At 36.1% G+C, this 27,772-nt stretch overlaps 2 protein-coding genes across 2 annotated transcripts; both read right to left on the reverse strand.

Annotated features, from left to right (window-relative positions):
* Nucleotides 1–656: 656 nt before the first annotated feature.
* LOC127643712 (actin-related protein 2-B) lies at nucleotides 657–12,854 on the reverse strand. The gene is made up of 9 exons (XM_052126533.1): nucleotides 12,739–12,854; nucleotides 10,224–10,334; nucleotides 9,522–9,737; nucleotides 9,354–9,426; nucleotides 6,574–6,710; nucleotides 6,339–6,488; nucleotides 4,887–5,032; nucleotides 3,571–3,703; nucleotides 657–3,240 (listed from the first exon to the last, which is right to left on the reverse strand). The coding sequence occupies exons 1-9, from the start codon at nucleotides 12,784–12,786 to the stop codon at nucleotides 3,070–3,072; spliced, it is 1,185 nt and encodes a 394-aa protein (XP_051982493.1). The 5' UTR covers nucleotides 12,787–12,854; the 3' UTR covers nucleotides 657–3,069.
* A 1,828-nt stretch (nucleotides 12,855–14,682) lies between these two features.
* On the reverse strand, nucleotides 14,683–27,567 carry LOC127643908 (cysteine protease atg4da-like). Its single transcript, XM_052126848.1, has 11 exons — nucleotides 27,272–27,567; nucleotides 25,593–25,811; nucleotides 23,461–23,544; nucleotides 22,832–23,005; nucleotides 21,283–21,640; nucleotides 20,986–21,050; nucleotides 20,512–20,663; nucleotides 19,112–19,190; nucleotides 18,951–19,027; nucleotides 16,627–16,746; nucleotides 14,683–16,434 (listed from the first exon to the last, which is right to left on the reverse strand). The coding sequence occupies exons 2-11, from the start codon at nucleotides 25,768–25,770 to the stop codon at nucleotides 16,255–16,257; spliced, it is 1,467 nt and encodes a 488-aa protein (XP_051982808.1). The 5' UTR covers nucleotides 25,771–25,811; nucleotides 27,272–27,567; the 3' UTR covers nucleotides 14,683–16,254.
* Nucleotides 27,568–27,772: the final 205 nt, after the last annotated feature.

Genomic DNA, 27,772 nt, shown 5'->3' on the forward strand with positions numbered 1-27,772 from the left:
TTTAACGATTGAGTAATAAATCAACTTTATTTAAAACAGTGATCTGGCAGTATGCTACAAAAAAAACAAAAACAAAAAATGCAGAAAACAAACAAACAAACATCATCTGATCAAACTACAATACCCAAACATGGCACTGGAAGAATGCATGTAAGTGAAGTCAATAGTCATTAATTACATGTGTGAAGAGTTAAACACACAAACATCTCTGACCCACCTTCCAAACAACTGTCATGAGTACAAACATGAAAATTATTATTATTATCGTCGTTATTATGTCACTCATATCAAATCATTACATAGCGGCTGCCTTTGGGTCTGGAATGAAGCGTCTGACCGAGCGTCTGAGCCTCTTTGACACTCCCTGGACATTCGCTGGAGCTCAACTAGAATGTGAAAACTTGCTCCCCGACAACAAACAGAAAAGAAACAAACATGAATGCAAAAATGTAAAACACAAAAAAATAAGACAATGTGAACAATCATGAGCTTCCTCTGGGGAATAGAACAACACTGAAACTCATGATGAGAAGAATGCCGGGTTATTGTGATTGAACGACGACATGCTAATTAAAGCCAGACTCGAGAACAGCAGCGCAGCCGTTGCAGGTATGAAGGTGTATTAGGGTAACAGATGCATGCTTGAGCTGCTGGTGTTTAAATTCTGCATGTACAACAGCCAGGGGAATTTCACGAAAACATGTCAAGGTTGCACTTTTCCCCGGAATTTAAAGAAATAAAAATAAGAAATTGTATTTTTAATAAGAAACCTATTTTTAGGACCATTAAGACTTGTTTGGAATGTGACAATGTGACAAATGTTTTCATGACAATTAAGCACATTTCCATTCCCATAATTTTAATTACCCTAAATTGTCCAGATTTATTTTAATTATTACTCTCAATGGTGATTATCATTTGCTTCTCATTACTCTATTAATATGTTAACTAATATTTTTTACTGTATTGCAATTATGGTAATGAGAAGAGCATGTCTTTCCACATTATGATAATAAAAATGGCATTTTTGCTATTTTTGCAGTAATTAAAATAAATATTTTCTCCTTACAGTAATGATAATTGCATTTTTGCTATACTACAATAATGAAAATTGCATTTGTTTCTCATTATGTTAATGAAAATGGCATTTTTTCACATTATGCAACATTAAAGTTATGATTTATTTTTCTCATTATGGTAATGACAACTGTATTTTTGGTACATTACAGTAATTGCAGTTGCATTTTTTTCTAATTATGGTAATGCAAATGTCATTTTTCTCCCCACATTATGGTAATGACAATTGCATGTTTGCTACATTACAGTAATGAAAATTGCATTTTTGCAATATTATAGTAATGAAAATGGCATTTCTTTCTCATTATGTTAATGAAAATTGCATTCCATTCACATTACAGTATTGGCAATTGCTTTTTTTCTCATTACGGTAATGAAAATGTCATTTTATCCCACATTATGGTAATGACAATTGCATCTTTGCTATATTACAGTAATGAAAATTTATTTTATTTTCTCATTATGATAATGACAATTGTATTTTTCCCTGCATTATGGTAAGGACAATTGCATTTTTGCAACATTACAGTAATGAAAATTAGAAATAAATTATAATTACCATAATGGAAATGTCATTTTTGGAACATTACGGTAATGAAAATTGCATTTTTGTCCACATTACGGTAATGAGAATTGCATTTTTATTGCATTATGGTAATGAGAAATGCTTTTTTTTTGCATTACGGTAATGAGAACTGGGAGGGGAGGATGTGCTTAATTGTCATGAAAATATGAAAAAATCTTCATGATTATTAAAAAAATCATATTCTATTGAAAATGTTATTATTACTTTTGGTGAGATTTACACAGCTACTGAGGCAGCTTTAATGGTGAAAATTTCACAGAAAACAGGTTGTTATACCTTCCATTCAAATAAAGTGTGAAATTGATACAATTGTTTATGAAGCTCCTTTAAACTTCAAGGAAAACTGTTCAAGGAACAGCAGGAATGACATTAATAGAAAGTCTATATGTTACACATTTTCTACCAAAATAAGGTCGACTAACACTGCTCGTCATGAATTTGGACTTGAGTGCTTTTAAAGTGAATCAAATGACATGAGAGCACTCTTAATTTTCCGTTAAATGCTGTGTGGGGAAATATGGTCCCAGTTGCTCCCGCATTTTCTGTCAAGCGCCCCAAACACGACAATTAAAGATATAGAAAGACAATACCTTAAGATAAAGAAAGGAGGTAGACATTTCAACAAAAGTAGTTTGCTTTCAGATCAATGTCTATTTGATACCATCGGCCACAAATATTGTATTTATTTTCTATTTTTATTTCTTTACAGGGATATTTCACTTAAAATGTATATAAAAAAAAAAAAAACTATCAACATTTACTTGCCCTCATGTTGTACCAAACCCATATGACAGATGTCCAAGCGGCTCTGTCCCCGGTCATCATTCACTTTCATTGCACTCTTTTTGTGTAACACAGGTTTGAAACGACATGAAGGTGAGTAAATAAAGACAAATATTATCTTTTTTTGGTGAACTATCGCTTTAATAGTAAGCTGGCTGCATTGATTTCAAATCATTATTACAAAAACAATGTTTAACCAAAGCAACTTATTTTTTTATTCTTAAAAATACCTTTTTTGTATTGTTTTGTCCCTCTACTTCCACCCCAGCCCACAATCCTTATGTTTCTTGCCAAGTTTTGAGCGATATTTCGCTTCATGAAGGTCAATCTTAATTGATGAGCAAATAAAAAAATGATGATGCATGAGGATTAATTTTGGCAGCATAAATGGGTTAGTTTTATGTTATAAAATGTTGGTTTCCTGTTCTCAGGTGGTGATTATGAACCATTACATTTGGAATGTCGTACAAACATTGATCACTTTTTTTGGATTGTGAAGGAAGTTCAAGTATTTTATCGATATTACCAAGTATATTTTCATATCTACGCTGCCAAAATGCCACCCTGCATGTCTGCGAGTGTGAGTTCAAGTACGTGACGTTGTGCGTGTATGCGAGCGTGATTTATCTAACGGTGACCCCCAGCTTCTCCAGAACACGCATGCCCTTCTCCTGGTACTCCTCTCTGGTCAGCCAAAAATTGTCTTTGTCCTTCATGATGTCAGCTAGCACGGCACCACCCAAAAACACCATGTGTTTACGACGAGGAGGATCCTCGATACGGATCTTAAATTTCTACAGAAAGAGAAACACAAGGTTCGGTATAATAGCAATGCTAGGTATGTGAGCAGCAATTACCAAAAAAAACATTTCCTCAAAAAGGTCAAATAATGTCCCTGAAAATCAGTTCTGGAGGGAAATATTGTGCCTTCATAAAATAAGTTCCTATCTGAGACTGCACTTCCATAATAGTTGATAACTAATCTCTAACATGCTGCTGAATGATGATACTGCCACCTTATGGACAAGAGAAGTTCTTCCTGGTCATTTCTAGATAAAGTGGAAATTGGCAATTCAGCATCATGTGCTGATTGTGTTTATAGATGTTTGTTGTGTCGTCTGTACCGAGAGTTTGTCGACGTCTCCCTTCAGCACTCTCTCCAGATAGAGCTGCTTCAGTTCGCGCTCCAAACGAGACGGCAGACCTGGATACATCGTTGAGCCACCCGACAACACGATGTGTTTGTAAAACTCAGCCCTGACACAAACACACAGAAAAATGAATAATATAAAGTACATGCAAAAATATAATGTTAAAATTGTAAAATTGGCTCTAACTTTACACAGAAAACTTTTATTACACTAAAATCATCTTAACACACATATTTGTTTATGTCTTGTGGCTATACTTCTGAAACAGTGAGTATTTTAACGTTTACCGGTTGGCCCCATTGACTTCCATTAAAAGTGCTTCACTGGAACCCAGATGTGCTTATTTGTTTTTTAATAAATGAGGGACGAGTCAAAATTTTCTTTTTGTTGTGGTTAATCAACATTATGCCACAAATGCTGTCGATAAGGACCGATACAGATTTCCCAATTCGATTTTACTAATATTTTATTGGTATTTTGGTCATTTTAAAATGAACAAATCCATATATTCAATCAATAAAGAAGATATTCTATTTCCTATATTATTTGTATTATGTTTATCGTTCAATAGCTTAATTTGTACTATTTACAAGTATTTGCGTTTGTTGTGCTAAAAACAGTACTGTCTCTTTAAGAAAACAGGCATTTCTGTAAAGAGTGTCTGTTGATGAGCTTATATTAACAAGAGAGGACTCGAACGTCTTTATCTCATCTGTGCCATGCATGATTAGAATTAATGTTCATGTTTTTGTTGTTCAACTGATTTATGAGAAATGAGATTATTCAATGTAAGATGGGTCATGTGGATCATGCAAAACAACTTCTTTTTGTATTGAACATGGAATATTCCTTTAAACCATAATTTGCTAATTCTTTTAAAAACAATGGGAATGCAGTTTTATGACCAAATATTAGTAAGAAAATCATGTAAAAATGATTTGAGGACTATTTAAAATGAAGGCAGAAATAGTGAAAATCTTAAAAGTAAAGGTGACCAGTCACAGCATCTAAAATACCCACTTTCATACATTATGCATTTATACAGTATATACTGTAAGCTAATATCTTTATGTTGATACAAATCAAGTTCATGGACTTATGACACAAAATCAGCTTCCCTCATCTTAGGAGTTTATGCCACTTATATCAGAGTAACATTTCAGTTCCTAATAAAGTTATTGACCACTGGTGAATAATAATAAAGATGGATGTGACGTTTTCTTGCATTTAGTGCTTGCCACGTGTTCGTTTTTGGAGCTAGCGTCTCTCGCTGTTATGAAAACACTGACCTGGTGTCGATGTCAGCTGCCTGGATGGTGTTGAAGAGCAGTTCGGCCACGCCCACTCCCTCAACGTTAATGAGGTGAGGCTGAAACAGAGCCTCCGGCGCCTCGAACCGCTCGCCGCCCACTTTAATCACCCTCCCGTCAGGCAGCTGCAAACAAACAAACACACACACACTTAGAAACAAGCTAGCATTCAAATTTTCTTAAATAATTAATGTAATGTTCCAGGTTCAATATATGTTCAAGGAACAGTTCACCAATAAAATTTTAATTATCTCATCATATACTGACACTCATGCCATCCCAGAAGTGTATGCATTTCTTTCTTCTGCTGAACACAAATAAACATTATTTTAAGTTCTGTAGGTCCATACAATGCAAGTGAATGGTGACCAGCACTTTGAAGCTCCAAAAAACACAAAGGCAGCGTGAAAATAATCCATACGACTACAGTGGTTTAATCCAAGTCTTCAGAAGCGATGATATTGGGTGTGGGTAAGAAACGGATCAATATTCAAGTAATTTTTTACTATAAATCTCCACTTTTACTTTCACAGTCTTCTTCTTTGTTTTTGGCGATTTCCATTCTTTGTGCATATCGCCACCTACTGGACAGGGAGATTTTAAAGTAAAAAAAAGACCTAAATATTGATGCAGTTCTCAACCACACTTATCATACAGCTTCAGAAGATATGGATTAAACCACTGGAGTCGTATGGATTACTTTTATGCTGCATTTATGCGCTTATTGGAGCTTCAATCTTCTGGTCACCATTCACTTGCATTGTATGAAACTACAGAGCTGAAATATTCTTCTAAAATCTTCATTTGTGTTCAGTAAAAGTAGAAAGTCATACACATCTGGGGTGAGAATTTTCATTTTTGGTGAACTGTCCCTTTAAGTTCAATCAAAAGTACTTGTGGCATAATGTGATAACCAAAATAAATTATTCAGACTTGATTTTCGCGTGAGAAAATGGTTAACTAACCTTGTATATGTAAAGTTAAATCCATTATTACAACTTTGTTGCCAGGACGATGTAACACCGGTAAACCTTGACTGGCCCCATTCATTTCCATTGTAAATGCCTTAATGTAACTTCAATATTTCCTTTTTTTTTTTTTTTTTTTTTTAAGTCTAATTATTTTTGAGGTTATCAACATTATTCCACAAATGCTGCTGATTAGGCACAAGCTTCCCTCTTTTCATTTTGAAACCGTTTTGAGGGAGCTGAATAAACAACACACTGTTAACAAAATGTTTCTTTACATTCTCTGTGAAGGATACATGTTATGTGATTCACCCAAAACGAGGTCCCTAAGTCGGCAGCATCCTCTCGCCTACCTTTTGGATCAGCCTTCAGATCGAGAGCACTCCAGCCTTAAAATGCTGCCTACGAAGGAAGCAAACTAGGTTTTGGAACAGAGCGCGTGTGTAGAGTAGTCTGAACTCACTGTGTAAGACTCCACCAGCACTGTGGTCTCCAGCGCCAGCTTCTGCTCCTGCTCGACGTTATAACCCACGTAACACAGGTTCTCCTTCATCATCCTCACCGTCTCGAAATCTGCCGAGTGATTGAAGGCGTAACCCCTCAACAACAACAGCTAGAGAGACAGAGAATGTGTGTTAAGGTTCCTTTTTCACTTGATACAGTAACGGTGAGAGTGTGTGTGCATTTATGGCTTGTACCTTGATGAGGTAGCGCGTGATGTCTCTTCCTGCGATGTCCAGTCGGCGTGTGAGATGAGGGAGAGAAAAGCCTTCGTACACTGGACAGATATGAGTGACACCATCGCCAGAGTCCACCACCACACCTGTCAGCAAACCTGCAAACGCACACACAACGGGTTGATTTTTGTTTTATTAAAATGAACAAATTTCAACTTTTTTCTTTTTGTTATATGAAGGTCACATTAAAACTAAACTGGAAACTTTTTACCAGGCCTTCATCATTTATTTTTGGTGCTTTTTATGTGTAGATTTGACTGTTTTAGCCTTGTCACAGACTTTTCAATATAAAAAAATACATAAAAATCTAAGCAAAGAGTGAAATAAACAAACCATAACAATTTTTATCGCAGAATTTTGCACTTCAATAATACCAATGTATTATCCGTAAGTGTGAAAAGACCGACTTCACGTCAAAATAAAAGCGTGACGTGCGAAATTTAAGAAATTACAAAAGAAATAGATTACTAGTGTTTAGTTAAATGTATTTTATTATTATTATTATTGTTGAAAATATATCTGAAGCAAGTGTGCTGTGTTGTGCAGCACTTTATTTGACAGAAACAAGACCAATGTTGTGTTTTAGATTATGTTGTAAGGATCTTTACCAGAAACTATTTAGGAGAGACGGGCCACTTCTATTAAAATTAATGGGAGAAATTGGAACGCCCAACGGTCAACGGATGTATAAAGGAAGTCCCGCCTTAATGGTAAAAGAGCCAATCTTTAGCGTAATATGAAGGAAAAAAAGCACAATTTACATTTACATTACATTACATTTATGCATTTGGCAGATGCTTTTATCCAAAGCGACTTAAAGTGCACTTATTACAGGGACAATCCCCCCCAGAGCAACCTGGAGTTAAGTGCCTTGCTCAAGGGCCCAACAGAGGCATCTTGGTGGTGCTGGGGCTTGAACCCCCGACCTTCTGGTCAGTAACCCTGAGCCTCAACCACGGAGCCACCCAGCCAGCATGACTGGAAATAACCTCCCGAGAGCATCCCAAAGATGGCCGACAGTGGACTGACTTGCTAGAAAAACTTTGTCTTTACTAAAGCTCTTTTTTTTATTATTTTTAAAGTATCTGTTCGGTTTTTACTTGATTGAAGATTTGATTAATTTAATTAGACACATTCGGATTAGTGCGTACTCCAGGTAGGGAAGGAGGTGTTGCCCCAAGTGAAGGAGTTCAAGTACCTCGGGGTCTTGTTCACGAGTGAGGGGACAATGGAGCGGGAGGTTGGCCGGAGAATCGGGGCAGCGGGGGCGGTATTGCACTCGCTCTATCGCACCGTTGTCACGAAAAGAGAGCTGAGCCGGAAGGCAAAGCTCTCGATCTACCGGTCAATTTTTGTTCCTACCCTCACCTATGGTCATGAACGCTGGGTCATGACCGAAAGAACTTGGTCGCGAGTACAAGCGGCCGAAATGGGCTTCCTCAGATGGGTGGCGGGCTTCTCTCTTAGAGATAAGGTGAGGAGCTCAGTCATCCGTGAGGAGCTCTGAGTAGAGCCGCTGCTCCTTTGCGTCAAAAGGAGCCAGTTGAGGTGGTTTGGGCATCTGGTAAGGATGCCCCCTGTCCGCCTCCCTAGGGAGGTGTTTCAGGCACGTCCAGCTGGGAGGAGGCCTCGGGGAAGACCCAGGATTAAGTGGAGAGATTACATCTCCACACTGGCCTGGGAACGCCTCGGGGTCCCCCAGTCGGAGCTGGTTAATGTGGCTCGGGATAGGGAAGTTTGGGGCCCCCTGCTGCCCCCGCGATCCGACTTCGGATAAGTGGTTGAAGATGGATGGATGGACATACTGATTATGAAATTAAGTAACATTTAAATGATAGAATTCAGAAAAAAGGAAAACGTGTAATTTGGGGAATTTTTTTTATAGAATTTAGATGCAATGTTTACTTAATGGTGCGTTCACATACAACGCGAAGAAAATTTTCGCCTCGCATTGCTCGCGCGAGTTTGACCGCTGGATTATAAATGTGTGTTTATATGCGAACCAGCGAGTATTCCCAGTTCTCTTCCGGAACAGGACAGGAGGAGGGTTTTCTACGACTTGGTTCATAGTAAAATACAACCAATAGCTGGAATCAAGTAGACGCGCATATTTCCAGAACTTACCAGGTAGTCCAACATCCTCACTCACTTTCCTGCAAGCGATGTCTTTTTTTCGTCCAGTCTCTGTACATGTATGACGTTGTGTCACACAATTCCAGGTGCCCACGCACCGCTACAACCATGTTTTCATAAACGTTTCCAGATTTCTTCTGCTACTCCATCAGTGACATCCGGACAATCTCAATGCTGATTGGCTTTCGCGACAACGCGTCATGTGGATATTCGTTCGAATTGAAAAACTTCAACTCAAAGCGAAGGTCACGTGAATTCGCTTCATTCACACCACCTTGCTCGAAATCACGTCTATTCGCATATTTGCATTGACTGTGTGTAAATGTGCGATTTGTACGAAATGCTCGCATCGCGATGTATGTGAACGCACCATAAGAATTGAGAATTGTTTTAGGCCTCGTTCACACAGCAGCAGAACGATTGTCAGACATGTTTTGATTGCTAAATATGGTTGCGTTCACACATAGGACGGTTATTTACAAGTGTGACAGCCGCGTTCTACAACCGAACTGAAATAACCAACCCGCACATTTTCAAGCCAGAAATGTGAATATTTTACATGGAAAACTTCAAAAAAGGGGTTTAATCTTCATTAACAGGTTAATTACCTTGAGCGTAGAGAGTGAGCACAGCCTGAATGGCGATATAAACCCCTGAGAACTGATAGGTCTCAAACATTACCTGCAGGGAGACAAGAAGGTCAAAGTTCAAATAAACACAAACCTTACTGAGCCAGCAAAGTCAACAGAATGCACCAAATAGGAGCACACACACACCTCAATGATCTTCTCGCGGTTCTTGGTGGGGTTCATGGGCGGTTCTGTGAGCAGGATCTTGCAGTTTTTCGAGTCAATGTTGAGTTTCTCTGGGCCAAAGGTGTAATCCCACAGGTGCTTCATATCGTCCCAGTTTCTCACGATGCCATTCTCCATCGGGTAGTTCACCTCCAGCATGGAGCGCAGCTCGCTCGCCTCGTCTCCCACCATCAGGTCCTACAGGTCAGAGTGGCAGAGGTCAAAAGGTCAGCAGACTCAATGACTCAAATGTTATCTTTTATTTCTAACTGAGCTGAGGCCGTTTATGTCGATAGAGAATTTGTCTTTTTTTTTTCAGATTTTCTCCCCTTTTCACCCCAATTTGGAATGCCCAATTCCCAATGCGCTCTAAGTCTTCGTGGTGGTGTAGTGACTCACCTCAATCATCCATCCATATGATCTCATTTGTTTATGCTTATAACAGATCTAGGATCAACAACTTAAGCAACATCAAGCCAAACTCTATTGAAATTGTGAGTCAAGCGTGCTGTGTGCTATTTGTATGACGCACGGTCACTTATGAGGTTCCATCGCTGTCAGCGTGCTGCCTTAGAAGGCAACTGCCTATGTAGGGGGTAGCCAGCATGACAGATAGAACACTAGGTTTTGGAACAGAGTGGTATCTGTAGGGAAAGGTGTAGGATGCCGTTTTTAACAAAATACCTTGATCTCAATGTTTCCCACTTTGGCAGTGGAACGGATGATGGGTCTCCCGACCAGAGCCGGAAAAATGTGTTCCGGGAAATTAGAGCCGGCATACCCACACTTCACAAACTGAAACAAAAAGAGAAAGAGTTGAATAAAATGACAACAACAAAGTTACCATCCCAGATTTTGCCCTGAAAATACATGTCACACATCAAGACATTACATTTGAGGGAAAACAGAGAAATCTTCACAAGTGTTCAGTTGAGAAAGTAACTTAAAGAAACTAAAGTATTGCATTATTTGCATGTGTCTGAATCTGTTGTGTAAAGTGTGATTTGAAAACAAACCCACTTCCTGTATGTTTAGCACTCAGTTTGGTGTGAAAACTTCAGGCCTTCATAGTGATTCATTCATACAACTTATGACTTTTTATTATAAGAAAATACCATTGCATTGTGTTCTGTGCGTGTGAATTATTTTTATATTTTTTTTTTCAGACATTTATCACAGTAATGTTGGCTTGGACATATTCCACGGTAATACAATGTTTTGTAATATGCAGTATTACAAATGTAAATGTAGTAATATTTTTAAAAAATAAATATATATATATATATATATATATATATATATATATATATATATATATATATATATATATATATATATATTAGACATTTATCGTGATAATATCATGTTTATCTTGGATATACATGGTAGTACTGAGTTTTTTATTTTTTTTATATAGTAATATTTAGAATTAAAAATAATATTTTTTATATTTACAGTTTTTTTCAGACATGTACCATAGAAAAACAAAACTGTTAAAAAAAATATGTACCATGGTAATACTATGTTTTTTAGACATTTACTGCAGTAATGAACAATTGATGTATTTTTTGGATGTAATATCTAGTAGTAATGTTTTTCTTTATATATTAATATTTTATTCAGGCATGTACAAAGGTAATACAATGTTTGTTCGTTTTTGGATGTGGTGATATTTAGTTGTAACAGTAAATTTTTTTTTTTTTAAATATATATATTTTTTAGACATGTACCATAATAAAACCACATTTTAAAAATAATTTACTAAGGTAATATGTTTTTTTTAGACATTTACTGCAGTCCTAATGATTTTCTTGGATATACAAGGTAATAAAAAAAACTGTTTTTTTTTTGTTTGTTTTTTGTTGTTGAAATATTTAGTAATAATAGTAATATTTTTTTCAGATATATATTTTTTATATTTCATTTTTTTTCAGACATAAACTATTAAAACCTTGTTGTTGCATGGTATCATGGTAATACAAGATATATATTTTTTACATTTACCATGGTAACAAGGTAACACAAGGTAATAAGGTAATGTTGTGTTTTTTTTATATAGTAATAATTTTTCAAATATGTTTTTTTTTTTATCATATTTACATATATTTGTTCAGACATGTACCATGGTAATATTGTTTTTATTATTATTATTATAATCTTTATTGATTGATTGCATCAATATTTGGTTATTTCTTGTACATACAAGGTAATAAAATATTTATTTGGATGTAATAATATCTAGTAGTAACAGTAATATTAAGTATTACTAAAACAAGTCGTATTTGTTTCATATTTTCAATATTTTATCCAAACATGTACCATGGTAAAACCATACCTGTTCAATATGTACCATGCTAATACCATGTTTCTTGTGAAATAGTAATACATTTTCAGACATGTCCTGTGGCCAGGGGTGTAGATTCGTAGATGGGTAACCACCCCAATAATCAAAACAAGCAAGTACAACAAAGTGGAAAATTGCCATGGCAATATTACCATGTTTTTGGGGACATTGACCATGGTAAATCTTTTTAAAGACATGGTCAAAATGTATTTTGGAAAATGTACCACAGTAAACCCATCAAATTATTTGAATTATCCTAAAGTACCGTGTGAATACCACGATGCATTAATATATCTTTCTGCACCATGTACTCAAATATTACGTGAGAATCTGGTGAAGAAATGTTTCAATGGTTTCGCGTGCAACTTCCTCTCTCGGCCAGATGTGAGTGAGATTAGAAACTCGGAAGTTAGTCTGACATTATCTTTACCATATCTTTATATAGACACAAATGCACATGCATCATTGATCTAAACGTGCAGAAACATATAAAATCATTAATAATACACAATCTGACTGTGACCTAATTAAAAAATAAATGAAACCACTTAAAAATATCAATCATATCAAATCGAATAGATAGATATGTACGGTTCATGCAAATTACATTCATTTATAACCTATCCTGGACTATATTTTCAATGCATATGATCATATGTGTTGTACTGTATGTTTTGCATACTTCAGGTCGTGTTTAAATCACAGATTATCACAGTGAAAATAAGGTGCTATCAGCACACACTTCCTGTTCCGCTTCATCTCTCTCATACAATCCCTTGTAAAAACAAGCACAGCCCCCAGATAAAGCATCATCCGGGTGGGATAGACCCGTGTGAGGTCCCGCGAAAGACTCACCCCTGTCCCGTTGTCACAGACCACCACTTTCCTGCCCTGACTGTCCATTATTCCTCAGTGTCGGTGAATCCGCCCTGTTATCAGCGCTGATGCTGCTGTCTTTGAGCAGGCGGAAGTCAGCGCCCAGCCCTTCCCACCACGCAAAAAAATAAAAGTCCTCGACGCACCTTCATAATAAGAGTCGCTACAAAATAAATGTTTCCCATACGGCTACCGAATAAAAAATAAAAGTCCTACAACTCTCACATTCCTCCTCTGCCAAAGCGAGTCTTGTACAGAAGACAACCCTCCGATTAATTAAATCCTCACGAGAGCCGCGTGCAACATTCACACGCTGTTATTATGTTTATACCCTACACCTAAATCTAACCTGACCACTAAAGTTAACCCCTAACCTACTGTTGCCACCTGTCCCGTAAAATACGTGATCGTATTTCAAGATAAAATGATGAGTTTCATATTGAATCAATACGGTCAGATTCACCATGGTGAAATCATTCCAGATCGCCAATTTAACATAGTTATAAGTTGGAAGATTTGCCTATCGTGGGTAAGGGAACGTCTGAAAAGTCCACACATTGTGCTAAAATGATGGAGTGTGTTGTAAGGGAACGTCTGAAAAGTCCACACATTGTGCTCAATCTGTGGAGTTTTTTATATATATAAATGATCAATAAGATCAAACAACGAATGAATACAATCATAAAGACAAGTACAGGTGAAAGAAAGAAAAAAACAAATAATGAAAATTATAAAAAATATAATAAATAAATATATATATATATAAATCACAGGAAAGTTCTCATTTTAGCATATAAGAAAGGATATACATTTTTTTTATTAATAATGCATATTAACTCAATGCATTTGTTGCTAAAACTGTGGAGGATGTGGTTAGTGTCCATTAACGGCTCAATATACGACAATCTTTAATTTGTGTGATATGAGCAGTATTACTGTCCTGAATTTAAAACAATTTGGTCATGCAGTTTACCACTGTGACTGTTGTTTTCATTGACTGATGAGTTCTGAGGCAACAATTTATGTCTATAACGTTTCCGCAACATTACACTCACCTGTATAATGCGTTCTGTATTAAAAATCTTAGACGCTTGCCCAGTCTCAAAGCCCACGGCACAAGCCTGATATACACTCACTTAGAACTTTATTAGGAACACCTAATAAAGCGCCCAACATGGTCTACTGCTGCTGTAGCCCATCCACCTCAAGGTGCTACGTGTTGTGCATTCTGAGATGATATTCTGCTCAGCACAATTGTACAGAGCGGTTATCTGAGTTACCGTAGACTTTGTCAGTTCAAACCAGTCTTGCCATTCTCTGTAGATTTTTTTCAATGTTAGCCAATCACAAGTGTGCATTTACATTGAAGTCTTAAAGGGCCAGGCAGCTTAAAACGGAGCGTTTCAGACAGAGGGCCAGAGACAGGGTGGAAAATTATTATTTATGACTAAATTATGACTGTTTTGTGCAAAAACAACTTTACTAACATTCTAAGTGTGTATAATATATATATATATATATATATATATAGAGAGAGAGAGAGAGAGAGAGAGAGGTCATGAACCCTTTAAGGGCAGCTACTGTACAGTGCTAAGTGAGGACAATTGAAAACTTACAAGCAAATTCTCTTCTCATATTGCAATATTTCTTAAATAAATCTTACATTTAATTTATTGTTTTTATGTTTAAATTCTGAAAAAAAAAACTCCACAAAGACAGGCAAATTGCCCTCGTGTTCACTGGTCCAACAGTGTAAGCATGTTCTGATAGCCTTCTATATATTATATATATATTATATTATACTATATATATATTATATTATACTATATATATATTATATTATACTAATATATATATATATATATATATATATATATATATATATATATATTACAACTTCTCAGTTCAAAAACATTTGTTCAAATGGTGATAGCAGTTTAGCTTTATCAGTTGCATCCTCAGACAGAACAGTGCTATAAACATAAAATAAACCGCTTTAATAGGATTTAACAGTAACAGCTAATTCTGTTGACCTGAAAGAAAAATCTGAAAATCAAACATTTACACAGATTCCGGCATCAAAATCGCTGACACACGGTCTTCAGAGCTTGAGGAGGTACTAAGGCTGTGATTCCCATTAAAAGGCTGTATTAAATGCAAGACAAATTCAAATACAGCACACCTTTTGTTGAAAAACAAAAACAATCAGTTCAAGCACAAAGCTGTGAGAACTTACACAAAACTTTACAAACCTATGCATATCATACAGCAACATGGAGGTTTACCCAGACCAGAGGTCTTATTCAGTGTCATAACTACCCACATTACCCACCAGCTCTAAACATGGTCTCAGACAGAGCAAAATACTTAAAATACCCGTTTACCTTCAAAAAGACAGCAACACAACAGCAGGATTGTGTGAGAAAGACAAAAGAATGAGCATTTCGTATGCGTGTATGTGGTCGAATCAGTATAAAAATGGCAATTTTTACAAACTGTCTATAAATGGAGATGATTTAGTACTGTAGCTACTCTCCCTAGAAGTAGCCGTCCAGCCAAGATGACTCAAAGGGCACCACAGAATCCTCAATGAGGTACAAAAGGAACCCTTGAGTGACAGATAAAGACTTGAAGGAATCATTGGAACTGGTGAACATCTCTGTTCATTAGTTTACTGTATGGAAATCATTAAACATATATGGTGTCCATGGCAGGACACAACGAAGGAAGCCGCTGCTTTCCAACTAAAACATGACTGCACACCTGAAATTGACCAAAGACCACCTTGACAATCCACGATTCTACTGGTAAAACGTTTAGTGGACTGATTTTATTGGGAAGAACACGCAGATGGATTTAATGCGTTAATATGGCCGAATCAGCTTAAAAATGGCACAGAATGTTCCACATATATTTAGGGATCAATGCCACAATTATGGCCGACTCTCACAAAGAAATGGGATATCCCCCCCCCACAAAGAAATAAAGAAATGGTTTTAGGACCATTAAGTTTTAGGCACAGTGCTATGTACATTCCCCACTCAAATTCTCATTACTGTAATGTTCAAAGAATTTCATTCTTTTTACCGTAATACACAAACGTAAATCATTCAGCCTGGACACAATGAGTTTTAACAATTTAAATATGCACAATTGTACAAATACTTAATTTCAATAATATTTAATAGCTTTTGCATAGTTTTGCATTACGGTAATGACAATTTAGAGTGGAAATGTGCTCATTTAACATGAAATGCAAAAAATCTTAATGGACTTAAAGATAGGCTTCGCTTACTTGATGCGACATATAATGTCCTTTGAATTTGGGGTGTACTATGACTTGGACATGTTCTGGCAGGCTTCTTGAGATTCACCCTTACACAAGTCAGCTTTGCATGAGGCACTGTTTGTAAGCAGCCATCATGTTTTGCAGTGCACAAACATCAGGAACAGCAGTTTATTTCAGTGCAGCAGGATTTGGGGGTTATATGCTCCTCACAGGAGCACAAACTCATCTGTGCTTCCCCTCTTTGTATTCCTGCTCAGTCTGTTGCATGAGAAAATGTTTGCTGAATCATCCACGGCCCCGCCGCTCTGCTCCTCCAGCCCATAGTTCTGCCCCCTGCCCTCCACAAATGTAAAGATAGGATACTTCTCTTTCGAAGACGACAAAGCCTGCAAAACAGAAAACACATGCTATTATGAGTAGAGTGACACTGCGAAGATCTTATATTGCACATACTGTATATTCAGCGTTGTATATTTAGAATAAAAAAGGTAAAAAAGGTGAAAGAGAACCAAAATATTAATAAAACAGGGAACCACAATGAGCTTGTACGGTTTTTTATTGGTTAACAGGACACTCACTTCACTGACCGCTGAGCACAAAGACTGAAAATCTTCCTTAGTTCGTGCGTAGAAGCCAATCGTACAGCTGGGATCCATGCGATTGAAGTTCATCTTCCTGGGCGAGTTACAGTGAAACGACTAGAAGGAGAGAAGAGCAAGGAAGATTCAGTTTCTCACTATATATATATACATAGTCAAACTTATAGTTAAAGATGATAATGAAACCATAACAAAGTCCCTTTATAGAAGAATCAATGTAAATGTGCTATGTTTATGTTTCAAACTTGTTTAATTGTCAAAAAGTACTTTTTATCCAGAACTTTTGATTCATCTAGAATAATTTCCTGGATTTTTCAATCATATTTCACCCCTAAATCAAAAGGAAATACAACATTTTATTTTGCTTTAGAAAATGAAGCATATGTTTTGCTAAAAATGCCTATTTTTGTTATATATCATGGTAATATTTGTTGTGGTAACATTGGTAATAATGGGAATATTACTGCCTTCAATTTACGCTGATTTGAAAAATCTAATCAGAATTACAGTGGCAAGAAAAAGTATGTGAACCCCTTTGAATGAGCTGGCTTTCTGCATTAATTGATCGTAAAATGTGATCTCATCTTCATCAAAGTCACAAGTTTAGACAAACACAATGTGCTAAAGCTAACAACACACAATCAGTTATAATCTTTCATGTCTTTATCGAACACATGCCATTAAAAATTCACAGTACTGTGGAAAAAGTAAGTGAACCCCCATACGCTAAAGATGATAAACAAGCTAATTAGAGTCAGGTTAAAGTTTAGAGTCAGTTAAGTTAGCCATTCACAAGAAGCATCTGCTGATGTGGACCATGCCTCACAAAAGAAGAGATTTCAGAAGATTTGTTGCTTTGCATTAAGCTGGAAAGGGTTACAAAATTATCTAGAGGAGTTTAGATATTCATCTGTCCACAGATAGGAAAATTGTCTATAAATGGAGACGATTTAGTACTATAGGTACTCTCTCTAGAAGTGGCCGTCCAGCCAAGATGACTCAAAGGGCTCCGCAGAATCTTCAATGAGGTACAAAAGAACGCTAGAGTGACAGATAAAGACTTGAAGGAATCATTGGAGCTGGTTAACATCTCTGTTCATGAGTCTTCTATACAGAAAACATTCAACAGGCTTAATGTCCATGACAGGAAACCACGAAGGAAGCCGCTGCTTTCCAACAAAAACATTGCTGCACACCTGAAGTTTGCCAAACACTATCTTGACACTCCACAACGCCACTGGGAAAATGTTTTGTGGACGGAGTTAAATTGTTTGGGAAGAACATGAAGCACTACGTATGGTGTAAAAAGAGCACTGCATACCAACATGAAAACATCATCCCATCAGTGAAGTACAGTGGAGGAAGCATCATGATCTGGGGCTGCTTTGTGGCCTTGACCGCTTGCCATAAGAGGAAAAAAATTAATTTCCAAGTTTATCATGATATCTGACAGGATAATGTCAGGATGCCTGTGCACCAGCTGAAGCTCAATAGAAGTTGAGTGATGCAGCAGGACAATGACCCTAAACATCAAAGTAAATCCACTACAGAATGGCTTCAAAAAGGAAATCCACCTTTTGGAGTGTCCCAGTCAGAGCCCAGACCTTAACCCCATAGAGATGCTGTGGAATGACCTCAAGAGAGCCGCTCACACCAGAAATCCTGCAAATATGGCTGAGCTGAAGCAGGTCTAAGGAAGAATGGTCCAAAATTCCTTCTGAAAGTTGTGCAGGTCTATTTAGGAAATTACCAGAAACGTTTGGTGGAGGTTATTGGTGCCAAAGGAGGATTGGCCAGTTATTAAATCCAAGGGTTTACTTACTTTTTCCACAGCACTGTGAATGTTTAATGGGATGTGTTCAATAAAGACATGAAAGATTATAGTTGTTTGTGTGTTGTTAGCTTTAGCATATTGTGTTTGTCTATACTTGTTACTTTAATGAAGATGAAATCACATTTTATGAGCAATTCATGCAGAAAACCAGCTGATTCCGAAGGGTTCACATACTTTTCTTGACACTGTATAAGAAAAATAGGACACATTACGGAAATGAGAATTAACGATGCATTAATAAATATGCATGACTGTCATGAAAATTATGTCAAAATTTAAAACATTTTTTTTTCCTATTTTTGCTTTTGATTTTGGGGTGAAATGTGATCTGAAGATTGTTTTCATGAGATTCACCCTTTAACCCACACACTTTCCTTCTCAGATGATTCAGTGACAATTCAATTAGAGGCTCTGATGTAACTGAAACTCTTTTTATTTATGAATAAAAAAAGCTTGTTTTCAGTCTCACCTCCAGAGAGAAGTTGCCCTGGGTGACATCCACGACCGGCTGACAGTAGTGCGGGTCTAGATACAATAGCTGCTCATCTGGACGACAGAGAGAACCAATCAGACAGCAGATAGGAATGCAATGTCCATCAACAAGTAGTGCTTAACAGACCTTTTACTAACCTTGAAAGCCAATAAAAAAGAGGGAATGCTTGGGTTTCCCTCCAATAATTCCTATACAGCATTTCATTTTGAGAATGTTCTAGAAAACAACAGATCTTTCATAATCAACAAATGTCAACATGCGACCACTATAATAGAACACATGTAACATAATGAAACACTTTACAATAAGGTTCAATTCATTAACATTAATAAGTTAGCTTATGTTAGCTAATGTGAATTCAAATTAACCTCTTAGTAATTAATAGTTATACTTAACTAAATTTGTAAACATGACTTAATTATTTATAATATAAAAAGTAGCAATTCTAAAATAAAATAATATTGAACTTTATTTGTAAACATAAACAGAATACATTATTTTTATATAAAAATCATTATAAATGTTTTATAAAATAATTTCTATTTATTTGTCAGATGAAAAAGTGAAAAATGTTTAATGTTGCCTTACAATTATTTAGTTATTTTTTTGTTAATTCATAAATATAGGAGACTACAAAAATATTTCTAATACAAAGAATAGCCATTTAAAAAAAGAATAATATTGTACAACATTTGCAAACTAAATGAATATAAAAATCAATATAAAGTTAATATAAAATAATTTATATTTATTTGTCAGTTTAAAAATGTTGAACTACATTTGCCTTTAAAAATTATTTAATTTTTAAATTATTTAATTAACAAATATACTGTAGGTAACTACATTTCTAAACATTACGTAAATATTTATAATACAAAAATAGCCATTTTAAAATTATTATTGTACTACATTTACACATTAACCAAAGACATAATTTTAATATAAAAAAATCAATATAAAGTTATTATAAAAATCTCTACTTGTCAAATTGAAAAATGTTGCATTTTAAAAAAAAAGTATTTATTTTTTTATTATTTAATTAATAATACTTAACTACATTTGTAAAAATAAATTAAATTTTTCTAATTCAAAGAAATGCAATTTAAAAATGTTATAATAATGTACAACATTTGTAAACATTAATTGAGTACATAAGTTGAATTTAAAAATCAATATAAATGTAATATAAAATAAATTTCTATTTGTCCATTTGAAAAGTGATTTAAAATGAAAAATATTGAACTACATTTGTAAATATTAAATGAAGGCATAATTTAAATACTAAAGCTATATAAATTAAATAAATCAATATAATATTATTATTATAATATTGTAAATTAATAAAATGTGTTTATCTGAACAGGGATTTATTCATTTACACTTATTACAAATAATTGATACACATTATAATTGATATTTTTTTTATTTTAGTTTTTTTTTTTTAAAGTAGTTGTCCTCCATAATAACGTACTGTTTTTTTTGTTTTTTTAGCACAGATTTTAGTGAACACATTTAAAGTATATGTTTGTACTGGTACCTTAACACACTCAATGTATGACGGGTTTAATGATTCTCCACCCAGCCGTACTGGCACTAGAATGATGATTGATTTCCATGCTGTACTGCTAGACTCTGGCAGCTCTTGCATCAGTGACACGTCACACAACCGCATGACATCTCCTTTATATACTGCACAAAACAACACAAAAACAGAAGTGGGAAATAACAGTCTCTTACAAACATGCACAAGATAAACTTGTAAAATTCCAGTTTTCAAATCAAAGCAGAATGCAAAAGCAGTAAGACTAAATCAATAAACATTTGACTATAGCTACATTTGGATTTGATCCTACCATACTACTCTTTCTGCTGTTATAATAAACGTCAGAATTAGTAAGAGTTGTAGAATCTCTACGATAAATGGGTCATGAGGTCTCCAACTATGTCACTATGGGAAACTGTTTCTATGGTGATCTTTGCAAGTGATCATAAATGCCATTTTCAAACGCACCAGTGCAGTCCTGAGCCACGTATACAGCAAGGTGGTGAAACTCTGTGGTTCTAGCCACTGCTTTTCTGAAAACACACATACAACCACATTCATAAAGGTTATTAATCCCTCAAAAGAAATGATAAAAGTTAATAAAAAGTGAAAGTCATCCAGGTTTGGAACAGTGAGTAAATGAAGAGAGAAGTTGCATTTTTGTGAATTTCGTGAAGAATTTCTATGAAAAGAAGATTTAAAAAAACATAATCAAGAGAATGAGATTACCAAAGGATTTATTATCTGCACAGAACTCTCTCTCACCTCAGCATATGTGCCACGACCGACGGGCCGTACCAGTCCCCTGCTCTCTTCCCGGACTCTTTTCCCAGCTCCACCAGCTGGTGTACACTAAACGGAGCAGAAGGCTGGTCCCCAAACCAGGACACCACCTTCCGGTGCAGAGCTTCCACCTGAGGGTCATGGGTGGTTGCAGGGCATTGCCCGTACACCTGTCTGTGACCCTCACTGATGCCAGAGGATGGGTCCTGTTGGGAAATAGGGCTACTCCAGGATGAAGTGAAGGAGGGCAGGGACATGCCGGCCGGACGGGATGGGGATCGGGGCTTCAACACCTCAAAGTCAACATCTGTCAGCGGGTGACAGTCGGGCCACCTCCAGTCTGGATTACACAGAGGAACAGAAAGAATGCTTGTGTAAGATTTTCACTCTGGCATTACTGTTTTAAGATCTGTACTTAACAAAATATCAGTGTCCACTGAAGGGAACTATTGTTATCCAGATTAAAAGGCAATTTAATAAAATAGATTGTTACGAAAGTCCTGTAGTGGTCAACCTATATGGGATTTTTTTAATGACCAATGTAGATACCAATCTAGCAAGCAGAGTGGGCAATATATATATATATATATATATATATATATATATATATATATATATATATATATATATATATATACATTAATGTCTAAACTGCTGGCAACAAAAGTGAGTACACCCCTAAGTGAAAATGTCCATGAAATGTAAAGTATAAGTATAAATGAAGAAAGATTCTAGATGTTTTTAAATAAATAGTAAAAAAGAATAAACAATTGTATTATTATTATTATATATCATATACATATATATATATATATATATATATATATATATTAGTATATACAATAAAAACACGAATAGCTGAAAAAAAAAAACATATTCAGACACCTGTTGTTGAGAGTGTTACCGTGGAGACATAGTGCATGTGGAGGCTTCACGCTATTCTCAGCGGCATCCACGCACAACTCACCACGTGCCCCACCGCGAGCGAACCACATTACAATGACCACGAGGTGGTTACCATGTGACTCTACCCTCCCTAGCAACTGGGCCAATTTGGTAGCTTAGGAGACCTGGCTGGAGTTACTCAGTCGAACTCACGTCTCCAGGGGTGGTAGTCAGCGTCTTTACTCGCTGAGCTACCCAGGCCCCTTATGTTACTTTGTAACACTCTTTCACAGAATTGTCTTTGTTTTTCCGCAACATTCAGCACAACACTTGAACATGAACATAATTCATGTTTTAAATATATTCTACATTATTATTTTAGAAATGTGTGTAAACTAAGTAATGTATACTAAAGTAATTAACTTAATTGAAAATCAGTAAATGTAATCTGATCACAAGAATTTAAAATGTAATATGCTACACTAACTTTTGCACCGAGATTAAAGTAATTAATTACTTTTTAATCAGATTACACCCAACAATGGTAATAGGCCACTCGTGTCTGTGTGTTACAGAGATTTTAGGAACTTTGACACATATTGTTTTATTATATCTGCAATTATGTCCCAGACAAGGTAGATTAGACCTGAAGGCATGTGGTGCTGCATTAATCCCTGCGCCAGCAGCATTTGTCCACTGCGCAGCATGCAGCCCCAGCCGCAGTCTGTGGTGAGGCCGGACCCGTCCAGCTGAGGAAACTCCCTCCTGTATGTGAGCCACACACAGGACACAAAAGCATGCCGGAAACGATCCACCTCATCTGTCCAGGAGAGAACCCAACACACATCCTTTTCAAGACATCAGTATCACATTCCTATTTTTACTTCATTCAATTAATTAGAGGTGAAGTGTTAAATTTTTCTATGTTAAAATATCCTATTAGTTTAATGTGCAGATTACTATAAGCCATTAGAGTCCCCCAAAAAACTTGTTTAAGCAGCCTTACACAATCAATGCCAGAAAGTTATGCCCACTTTTCATGATCCAATCAATTCTGATGGATAAAGTCAAATCCGCCCTATATATTTATCTTTGAATATCCTGTTTCACTCGGAAACACAGTGTGTGCTGTGGGTTGTGTTTCTTGTTGACACATTTATCTTGTCACAGATTAGGCATGCTATCATCACCATCTAATTTACAGTCATAACGAAAGTTATATCAGGTATAGAAAGAGCCTTCCAGTGTGCCTGTGAAAGAGATCACATGACTTACCTTCGCTATTGAACAGATACGACTGGCCCATGAGTGTCAGAGGAGACGTCTTGTTGAAGGTAGTTTTAGATTTAACAGACCATCCTGAGTAAACACAAGAAGACACAGGAACTTGATCATTATTCACAAAAAAAATGTCTTCATCGGTATTATTGTCCCCCTCCCCATAAAAAAATAACTAAAGATCCTTCAAACAAGCTACATTTATTTAAGAAGCAAAATTGAACATAACAAGTCTTAAGATAATATATTTTGAATTAAGGTTATTTTCCTTAACATTTTAGAGTTTTTTATAAGGAAAACAAACAAAGATATTTTGATGGAGATAGGGTATAAATATACATCAATACAATGTAAGTCAATGAGGTCCAACCCATCCAAGCTCCAAAAAGGACATAATGGGACCATAAAGGTAATCCATTATTGAGCTTCAATTCATATCCGCACCAAGCAGAATGCAGATGTCAAAATTTATTGTGAAAAGGGGGTTCCATTTTCATCTATTCTTCCCCCAAAACAGATCATGGAGACCATTTGATGGAGCTCGAAAATTTGGTCCCTACCAACTTGTACTGTTTGTATACATTAACAAAGTTATAGCATTACAAAAAGTATTCATCCTAGTGTCCAAAAACATCTCCAAACAAATAAAACATAATCATTGTACATAAGAACTAATTACACATGCAAACACAACAATGCCTAAAAGTATGCATAGCACGGACACATGATTTTAGTAATGAGATTTCACAGAATGATTTTCATTCTGTGTCATTGAGTCTGTTTCATGCACTTGGCTCCCTCTCCTGGTGGCCATATGTAACAGGCACCAATCAAATGTCTCTCTGCCCAAATATGGATGATTTTCGTACCAATCTGAACCCAATCCGATTGGTTTAGCATTCCATGATGCTACATAATTTCTGGTGACGTCATTTGATAAAAGAAAGCTAACGTAATTTCAGCCAGATTGCAAGACGCCAGATGCTGTGTGCACTGTGCATATTGTGCTTTGTGTCAATTATCTATTGATCTATGCATCCAATTACCTTGTGTGTGGGTTTTGAAAGATAATCGCCATTTCTAAATAATGTTATGAGATATTTAATGCTCTCTTACATTTTTGTGAAGTTATAAGCAAAAACATGGGTTATAAGAAACACCTTTTTACATGTAACATGTAGAGCGCAGGCATATGCGCAATGCAATGCCTTAAGTCATAAGCAAAAATTCAATGGACAGGGCCATGAAGTTTTGGTATTTTCTTTAAGTCTAGGTGCAAGTGAGTTTGGAGAAGTCAACAGCACAATGTGCAAAAGGCTGGACCAAGTCCAATTGAATTATGATTGACATCTGCATCCGATTATATAGTCCATTCCCTAGAGCACCAACGATTTAAAAAAAGGCAGAACATTAATACATTGGTAGTGTAAATGGACTGTATACAATGAATTAGAAGAATTGAAAATTACGTTCTTCTGTGCATTAACTGCGTCCTTGATGAATGTTAGACATATTTCTATGACAGAGACACACTCCTTTTATACACATGGAAAATGTGATTCTCGTCAGAATTTGAATGTATGATACATCAAATTAAGTAATTATTATTAATCATTTTCATCCACTGACACACAAATCTCATAAGATTTTGTTTCAACAAACGGCTTCAACAGTGATTGAAGGGACATTATTTGATGTTCTGTACTTTCAGAATTTGGACATGAACTTTACTACCCCCTGCTGGTGAAATCTCTAAACTACAAATACATGAACTGAAATTGTACTTTGCGCTGAGTTAAGAAGTGGTGTTGAAACGTCTTAACGCACCGACCAAATTCTTAGGAAAATTGCAAATTGCACTTTGCGGCACTTCATTTACATACAATACACCCACAGTAGTGCAAACACTACTACACTTAGAATAAGCGTTCTCACGAAAATACTTTTTTACTCACTATATTTTCTTCTGGAATTAAAACAAATAGTCTGGTTGTATTCTACTCTATGAGCTTTCCAATGATATATGACACATGGCTGTTTGAAGAGTTTGATGTTTTTACTGATTACAAAAATATGTACAGTGCAAAACCTGGTTACTAAACCACAATGATCATGTGCATAAAACCAACCATATTTGACATTGTTCCATGCTGACATGAACTTGGCTTTGAGACGATCCACTTCAACGGGTTCTGCAGGCACTGAGCCATGGCCAATGTGGCGTCTGGACTGTGGTGCTGCGGGCTTCTCCTCGTGTGCTCCGGCACCTACTATATATTGAACGGCACTTGGAGACACGGAGTTCATGCTTCAGGCTGTATTCAACAGCACTACAGAACAACTCCAGTCTGAAAGAGAGAAAGAGAAGGTGTGCTATAAGGACATGAGAGGAAAGTTTGAGGGAGACAGGATGAAACTGAACATAAGACCAGGTTCATCCATGGCATTACATCTGCTATACATCTGATAGCATCACTGTGACACACTACAGCCACAGTACATTTTCTAACAGTCACGGAACTTTAGTTGCTCACTGCATGATGATGTCATTGTATGCACTTTTCAAACTTCAAAACATTCCACCTGTGTGTTGTGTAAACAAACAAGCAGTCTGCAGACAATGAGCCTATCACGTGAGATCTGACTGAAAGCAGGTGTGGTGACTACCATGAGATTTTTAAGCACACATTAATTAGGTCATTTTACAACTTCCTTTTTCCTTGTAAAAGTAAAGCTCTAATTTATCTTAAGGAAGTATGAGCTTACGGTCAAATAGAAGGAAACGAAACATGTGACTAGTTTAGAATAGGAGAGAATGTTATTACGCAACAATGCAAATTCTGAGATTCAAACCAAATAAATAATAATTTGGTTCATCCTAGTGCACTACAACTGCTTAGTGGATGCACATGCAGAATTTTAAACCATGTGACTTATGATTATTCAACAAATAAAGTGAACACCCAAGTTCATTACAATGGCCATGTTTAGAATAGAACACTACCGTATGTACTGTACTAGTCCTGTAGTATGCAGTATGTGTATTGTGGAATAAAGCATACTGTTTCACTTACTATTAAAAAATAAAATAGCAGGCCATTTACAGTAGTACACACTGTGTGCAGAATTCAGTAAGTAGTAAGCTAATATTCCATTCGGAATGGCATACTATCTAGTATATATGGCAGAAATACATAGTATGTATGGCAACTATATTATATCATTCAGCTTTATTCTATGCATACAGAAAATGTGCACCCTGTGCACAGTATGCATACTACATACTGCAGCAATAGTTAGAATAGTATGGTAGTATGCTATTATGAACACAAAATGTCATATTTCCCACGATTTTTACCGTGACTCATTTTATTGGGCCACCAATAAAGACACTAAATATTTTTATTTCTGAGATAATAACTAAACACCATTAGCTAAATTAAGAATGCAGCGCAGACGTATATCGTAACATACTATTGTTTTGCATACTATTTTTAAAAAGTAGTACGCAGGATACAGTCCGTACTGCACAAAATGTAGTACAATGAATAGAAGTAATCCAGTGTGCACACAATCAGGGAGATGAAAATTGTGTGGCTGAATGAGCAATAATTTCACTGGAAGTCATTCATTTTAAAACTGTATAAGTATACTATACTGTCACCTACTTTCCATCATAATACTTATAATGGGTTACACCCCAAAAATTACCTAATAAATGGAAATTGAAGACCTCCATTGTAGCAAAAAGCCTTTATAACACATTTGGTCTAGCAAGACTAAATATTTGAACTATTTAAGGTGTTACCTTCACGTTAAACCCGGCATTTCTGTATTTCCTCTAGATGTTTCCCAATTTATCCAATAGATAGTACAAGATGCCCAGTGCCGAGCTGCCCAAGCGGCTGTCTGGATGTCTGGCAAGGACAAGCGCAATGTGAGACCGATTTCAGGCTTCGTCAGACACCGTCATCTGGTCGAATATCGATAAAAGCTGAAGTCATGGGTTTTAGGCCTCTTTGTAACCTCGCACGGCGGTTGAACTGTCTGCTGAAATAAATAGTGCTTAAAAAAGTGAGCGATTAAGAAGTACACAGCCGCTTCCTGTTGTCATTGAGGATACACTCCCTCGACCCTCCCACCAAGCGACGTGATTGGTCAGATTTGACAGTTGCCGTTGGATGATTGGAGGAATTAGCCATCGATCCACACTTACGAGACACTGTGATCAATGAATTGAGCTTTTGTGTGTGCGTGTGTTTGACGTCAAACACATAGAACATGATAAAATTTCAATAAAAGAGAAATA

The sequence above is a fragment of the Xyrauchen texanus genome, chromosome 5, assembly GCF_025860055.1.
Source record: "Xyrauchen texanus isolate HMW12.3.18 chromosome 5, RBS_HiC_50CHRs, whole genome shotgun sequence".
In the NCBI taxonomy this organism is placed as follows: domain Eukaryota; kingdom Metazoa; phylum Chordata; class Actinopteri; order Cypriniformes; family Catostomidae; genus Xyrauchen; species Xyrauchen texanus.